The sequence below is a fragment of the Bison bison genome, unplaced genomic scaffold (assembly GCF_000754665.1).
Source record: "Bison bison bison isolate TAMUID 2011002044 unplaced genomic scaffold, Bison_UMD1.0 scf7180017864029, whole genome shotgun sequence".
Lineage (NCBI taxonomy): Eukaryota > Metazoa > Chordata > Mammalia > Artiodactyla > Bovidae > Bison > Bison bison.
This window is the reverse complement of record NW_011494601.1, coordinates 1,936,058-1,943,015: the sequence shown is the minus strand read 5'-3', so window position 1 is coordinate 1,943,015 and position 6,958 is coordinate 1,936,058. Positions and strand designations below refer to the sequence as shown.

Sequence of the window (6,958 nt, the reverse complement as noted above, 5' to 3'; positions counted from 1 at the left end):
AAGGTGTCCACGAGTAACGGGGGTTTCCTGGGTCCGCCCGCCTCCACGCAGTGTGGTGTGGAATGAATAGGTGAGGCAGTGATAACACACAAGCTGGAGTGAGGCACCAGAGCCCACGCGGACAGGATGGCAGAGGCTTCACCGGGTAACCCGAGGGCAGGACAGCCGCTTCGCTGGGGGGTGGATGAGGTAACGCTACTTGGAGGTGAGGTGTCTAGGGCGGTTGCAGACAGAAACTAAGCATAGAGTAGTTGCTTCTCGAGTTTTTATTCACTGGCTTAGCAGGCACTATTAACAAATAAAGACTCGAGTTTCATATAACAGTGTTGACCCAAGAAAACCTTGTTTCTCCCAGGGGGTGCAGAAAGTATAAAAATTTGAATTTTCACTTCAAATATGGCCCAAGTTAGAGGAACTCAGCCACCTGCAAACCTAAAGGAAAAGGAACTTGAGACTTCCCAAGTGACCAGAGCCCTATGAGACTCCTGAGCTTCCATATCACACATCAGCTTTAGGTGTTTATGGTCATCTGGGCTTCTTTTTCTGCCCTGAACTGCTGCCTTTCCCCTGATGGAAAGAGAAAGCCAAAGGTTTTTGTGCTTCAGGCCTACAGTTCAGTGCAGGCTGTCTGCTGCCCAAATGAGGCTTCCTGAGCTGTGCATCTCAGCTGGAGCTGGCACCGAGTGCCACAGGAAGAAGCCAGACCCCAGTATTCTCCGGGGACCTGTGGAGGCTCCTACCTGAACCTGTGGTCTGCGGAGCTGGGGATAAGGTAGCAGTGCAGCAGTCAGAGGCCCAGGTTGGGGAAGGAGTACAGGGAGGTGCTGGCCATGGAAAGGAAAGCAAGAGAATGCATAGCTTCTAAGACCTTAATGTGCCAAAAATCACCCAAGACCTCAGGGGTAGCCCTGGCCCCAGAGGCCACCTGGCAAAGGCAGAAATCTCCTCATGACATCTCAGCCAACTTAGCTCCCTCTAGGAGTCAAGACTTGCCACTTCAGTCACCATTTAACATTTGAATTCAGGCCTTTGGGCTGTCCTCTCTGGAAGGGGGATCTGAGAGGCTCACCCACTTATTCCAACAGCACTCAGATTGCAGGGGTTACAAGAGAGAGAGAAATGAGAGAAAGGGGTCAGAGAGAGAGAAGCATGTGGAGGACACAGGATTCTATCCCTTGTTTAAGGGACAAGCTGCTGCTTCTGCTCTAGGAAGCCCTATACGGGACAGGACTGGCCTTGGACCCTCATCGGAGGAGTCCATGGGCCCAACCCTGCATGTCCCTGAGTAGTCAGAGGCTGGGATAACATAGGTGCCTCTTAATTTCAAACTCCAGCGCAGCCCCAGGGGCCAGGATATCCAGCACACCCTGATCTATCTTCTGAAATTACAGAGGCAAAGGAAACATCCCTTTGGTTCTGTCTTGGCTCTGTAGATCACTGTTCAGGGGTCGCCAAGGGTCTCGATCCCCTAACTCCCAGCAACCTGAGGTCTTCAGGACAGAGGTCACAGCCTCATCTCTTCACTCAGACCTGTTTCTAGCATGAGATCGGGGTGGGGGGCGGTGCTGAGGGTGAGGGGTCAAGGTGTATGGGCTCACAATTCAAAGATCCCAGACGCATGTCTAGGCCCTGACCCATGCAGCTGTGGGCCCTGTGAAAGTTAGTTCGGCCTCCTCACCTTAAATGCTCGTAACACAAGGTGTCACCTCATCGTATTGCAGTGAAGAAGAAATGAGATCAGTGATGAGCTCGGTCTCTCACACGCTAGCTGCTGTCATCCTTGCCACAAGCATGGCCTGGGAGGGCCCATGGGAAGGCTCAGGCTCAGGACGGTGACCAAATGGCTGCAGACGTGAAGGGTGGCCCGGCACACCCAGACCCTCATGGAGCCCTAAGATCTTCCCAGCACACACCAGGGAGGGAGGGGCCACTCAGGGTCCAGGCTGTGGGGGCAGGGGAGTGAGCAGGTTTCCTCTGACAGGGATGCTATTTCCACTAAATTCACATCACCTTGGTCTGGGGAGAGGCAGGGAAACATAGTGACTGGCCTCATGAGGAGATCTGAGCCCTGGCACCAGAAGGCCCCCTTCCTCCTGCTAAGTCAGAGGGGCCTGGCTCTGCCCAGGAAGGGGGCAGTGGGTGATCTGAGAGTCAGGGTCCTGGAGGAGAAGAGCATGGCTCTGTCCCACCTGAAGCCTCCAGGGCTCACCAGCTGGAGTGGCCCCCACCAGCACTAAAACACAAGCTTTTTGGGAACTTCCCAAGGGAACTCGCTCCTCCCGAAGTGGCCGTAGCATGCTGTCTTCTGGTAGATGGGCTTCTTCAAGTCCAAGTCCCTGCACGTTCAGTAGAACAAAGGGTCAGTTTTAATGGAAAAGGAGTGGAGTGTCTTTCCCTGAATTTGGGGCACAGGAGTAATTAACAGACTATGAATGTGTGGGGTATTAACCACTCAAGAGCAATTCTCCCTAAATTTCCTATCTCTGCTATGCCACACCTTACAAGGTGACTGCCACTGGCGCTTAAGAAACAGTCTCAGGGTTCCAGGACAGCCTGATCAACCAGACAGACAGATGCACCAGGAATCAGGATTTGAACTCTGGCCTACACTCTGCTCCATTGACCTGGCACAGCCCAACATCGACACCGCAAGCTCCAGGAAGCAGGGGTGGCATTAGAAGCGAGAGCAGTTGGGGCCAGACTTGCTGACTCAATTCCCCCCGATCCGGTCTTGCAGTTATCTTCCTAAGATCCCCCACCTGCTCAAAGATGGGCCCCCTGAAGTCAATGCTGGGCTCCTTCAACCTGAAACTAGACATTCTGCATTTGGGGTTTACACTGTGCTGCGCCAAGAACTTGAAGCCTCTCCTGCTTCTGGGAGGCTGAACATCCTTCCTTCTGATTCTCTTTCCAATAAGCAAGCACCAGGTGGGGAAAGAGGGCTTTGCCCAACTGCAGGGGCAGCCCTTTTACCTGACGATAACACCAGGCCGAAGGTCAAAGTTCTTATTGACCACATCCAGCAGCTCTCTCTCTGTCTTCTGGGAGGTTCCATAGGTAAAGATGGAAATAGACAGTGGCTCAGCCACACCAATGGCATAGGACACCTGTCAGAAGAGCCCAGGGTCAGGGACAGGCCCCTCCCGGAGACCTTGATGTCCTCAGGGAGAGGCCGCTGAAACCACACAGGCCCTGCCAAATGCACTCTCCCTAGCCCCGGCCCTCATCTCCCTAGAAACACCCACCACTTCACAGCTGCAGTTTCCATACGTGCCCTGCTGCCTGAAGGCTTCTGCTGTCCCACTCCCGGTTTGCAGGACAGTGGCCACAAAACCCAACATGGCACAGTCACGTCCTCCGGCATTTGGGCCTTCCGCCAGGCCAGCGCGTCCCTACGAGGGCAGGTGTGGGGGTGCGAGCGGGGTGGGGTTTCACCCACCTGCACAAGCACCCTCCGGCAGAGCCCTGCTTTCACCAGGGACTTGGCCACCCAGCGGGCAGCGTACGCCGCCGAGCGGTCCACCTTGGTGTAGTCCTTCCCAGAGAAGGCGCCTCCGCCGTGTGCCCCCCAGCCACCATAGGTGTCCACGATGATCTTTCGGCCAGTGACACCGGCATCCCCCTGCGGAGGAAAAGGAAGACACGGAGGGCGGATGTTGGGGGAAAGGTGGCCGAAACACTGGCTGGACACTAGACCACGGCTTGGAGACAGTCTCTGAAGCTTCTAGGAGCGCGTGTTCCAAAGACCCCCTTGGCTGAGAGTCAGCCAGAAACCCTGGGCTCTAATCCCAGTTCAGTCACTGAGTAGTCACTGAAGTCGGGTCACCAGCTGGCCCCTCGTCAGATGGGCCACTGGGGTCTCAGCCTGCTCACCAAGCCTTTGTTGTAGGAGTCCATCATAATGGAGAAACCCTAGTTCAGTAGGGACCTGTGCTGGGACCAATACACCCTGGGCAGAGCCCCGGCTGGTGCCACCTGGCAAACATCATCCCCCATTTGTTCAGGTGTCTATTCTGTGCAATGCCAGTCCACAGAAGATGTTTGAGGGGGCTCTATATTAAATGACGTGGGGAAAATCTGCATATTATACCACCACAACACCCTCCCTGCTTAGAAATCCACAGTTCTAAGCAGCATGCCAAGGCCCTGAGCATGCCAAGGCCCTGAGAAGTTCTGCAGGAAAATACAGGACTTCCATTCACCCTGCGTTTCTGTGCCACTCTGGCCGAGGACCCCACCCGAGAGCTCTGTTACATGGCAACATGTCCACAGCAGAGATGCCTGGCAGTGGTCAGCAGCCTCTCCAAGGGGCTGGGCCACTCTCTGCTTGCTCATGCCTGTGGCACAGGAGAAAGGGGCCACTCTGTGTCCCCACCTTGGTGCCCACAAGAGCTGCAGGTCACATGTGGCCAAGACCCGGGAAATGCCACCAGGGCAAGCCCACCAGGGCAAGCTCAGCGCCTGTGATGGAAAGCTATCTAGCCCCTTGGCCAGGAACCTCCAGGGACATGTCCCCCACCCTCCTGTACTGAGGGCACATAGCAGGCTGCACAGAGCAAGCCGACTTCACATCTCACTCAGGGCCAAGTCGGTCCTGCAGGCTTCGTGCTGGGGACGTAAGCAAAATCAGGGCTCATTTGGAGACAGGGATGCACCTGGGGGCCTCCGATGACAAAGCGCCCACTGGGCTGCAGGTGGTAGATGGTGTCCTCGTCCAGGTACCGTGCTGGCACGACAGCCCTGATCACCTGCTCCTTCAGGGCTCTGCGCATGTCCTCCAGCGTTATGTCTTCGTTGTGCTGCACGGAGATGACAACAGTATGGACGCGCATAGGGATGACCGCACCGTTGTCCTGCGTGTACTGCACTGTCACCTGGGGGAGGCAGGGTGGGAGGAAATATGAGCTCCTGCCCTGACCTCAGGACACTCTGCTGCCGGGCACAGGTGCCCAGGAGGTGGACAGGGCTCCCAAAAGCCAGAGGGGGTGGGGGGCGGCCTCCTGTCCTCAAAGGGCCTTCAGGGAAGCTCATCACATTCTTATAGCAAATAACTGCCTGGTGCCATGAGCTAATCAGGCATGAGGCACAAGCTATTCCCACGCAACCACAATCAGTGCCACTTTGGAGACCCAGGTGTTGCAGAGTCTCCTCTGTGACTCAGCGGATGACTCCCTCTGTCTCAGAGGGTCCTGTGTGCCAGCAAATGTCCCTCCACTAAATCCCTGTCTTGACCCTCCATGGCTCTAGGCAAGACATCCAGGCTTCTGCTAAGGAACACAGGAATCCACAGGCCACATGCCCACTGCCTCAGCTCCTAAACGGAGGGTCTCTGGAAACATATGTGCCCAGGGACCTTGTCTGGTGGAGGGACCTGAGCCAGGGTGATTGAGCTAAGAGGCAGCAGCAAGGCCTGGGTTGCCAGCCTCTGGGTATTTGGGCAAAAGCAAGGAAGAGCCGAGGGCACAAGGAGAGCAGGATCCTGTCTGCAGCTCCCCTGCAGGGCTGGCCACAGGACAGAGCTGGGATTCTCTCCCCGCAGCGTAGGTCAGTTCTGTGCCTGCTTCATGCATTACTGATGAATACTGAAGCCACCCCAGCAAGATGGGCAATACTGTCACCACTTTGCAAAAGAGAAAAGTCAGGCTCTGCGAAGAATAACAACTTCCTTGAAGTCACAGGCCAGTTAGTGAAAAGCCCAAGAGCCAATAGCTGTTCTGCCTGCTCCCACAGCTTGTGTCACTGCCACAGCGGCACAGACAGAATGCTTCTGCACCCTGTCCACTCCCAACACACCAGGGAGGACAAGAGCCCATGCCCCAGCCTGCGCACCTTGGACTGCACACAGAGTGAGGGAAGGAGGTGGTGAGGAAGGCAGATGAGGCTGGAAAAAGAAGAAGAAGCTGGCACTGACTGGGTGTGTACTCTGTGCTACAAGGCATGCCAGATGCCATGAGAAGTTGCTACCAGCCCCATTTCAAAGACGAGAGAAAATGGGCTTCCAGAATGTAAATACTTTGGTCAAGATCACACAGCCAGCAAAGGTGGGCTGTAACCTGGAACTGTGCAGCCTGGTAACTGGGCTCCTCCCAGCAGAAGGCTGTCACCCAAGATCCTCAGTACTGGAGCCCCAGGCCCCACTGCTACCCAAGGCAGTGTGAACCCACAAGAACAGTGCCCAGAGGGGCTATGGGGCCTGCAGGAGTGCAGCTACGCCAGATGGCCCTGGCAGGGATGTTGGCCAGCAGGCACAGGCTGCTCCCACCCCAAGGGCCTTGATAGGACTGCAGGCAGCAAACGGGGTCTCCCTGGGGCTCTGCCTAAGGCAAAGACCCCTTCGATATCCATCAAACTCTATGTCCTGCCTGGTCCAAAGAACAATAGGGTGGGGTCCAGAAAAAGGAAGAGACAGAGCCCTGGCTGCACAAGGCTTGATCCTAGGGCGATGGGCACATGCGCACCAGCTGTGTCCCGAGCACAGAACCTTTCCTGCTGGGCTGCGTGCACTCCCGGACCTGGGAGAGGAGCTGGAGTTGGGGGGTTGGGAGCTCCAGAGGGGAGGCCTTCAGAGAAGGCTCGCTTCCTGAGTTGCTGCTGAGGTCCATCTCCACTGCTCCTGGGCTCCCCAACTCTGCCGCAAACCCCAAGCAGAGCTGTGGCTGAGCGAAGGGCCCCAAGCATTGTGCTTATCCCATCATGTCAGCAAGATGTGGAGAAAAGTACGCTGCAGAAAACACAACCCTGGCCAGGTACAAAAATAGCCATTTGTACTGCCACTCCGCTCTTAGTTATCAGCAGCAAAAATTTGTTCAGGTGGAAAGGCTCATTCTGTTCACAGTGAACACCAGGGGCAGGTGACTAAAATCCTTTACCAGTAGACGAGAAGGCCCAGACATCGTTTCCGGCACGGCACCCCTCCCAGGGCAGCAGCCTTGTGGAGGTCGGCGGGGGACATTTATAA

The 6,958-nt window shown here is 55.8% G+C and overlaps 1 protein-coding gene across 1 annotated transcript in view; it reads right to left on the bottom strand.

Moving 5' to 3' along the window:
- Positions 1-251: 251 nt before the first annotated feature.
- Positions 252-6,958, bottom strand: part of MAT1A (methionine adenosyltransferase I, alpha) — a 17,072-nt gene continuing 10,365 nt past the window's right edge. Inside the window, exons 6-9 of the mRNA XM_010834152.1 lie at positions 4,656-4,874; positions 3,440-3,622; positions 2,974-3,107; positions 252-2,336 (exon numbers count right to left, since the gene is read on the bottom strand). Of these exons, the coding sequence (XP_010832454.1) occupies positions 2,234-2,336; positions 2,974-3,107; positions 3,440-3,622; positions 4,656-4,874 (639 nt within the window). The 3' untranslated portion in view covers positions 252-2,233. The remainder of the gene's footprint in view (positions 2,337-2,973; positions 3,108-3,439; positions 3,623-4,655; positions 4,875-6,958) is intronic.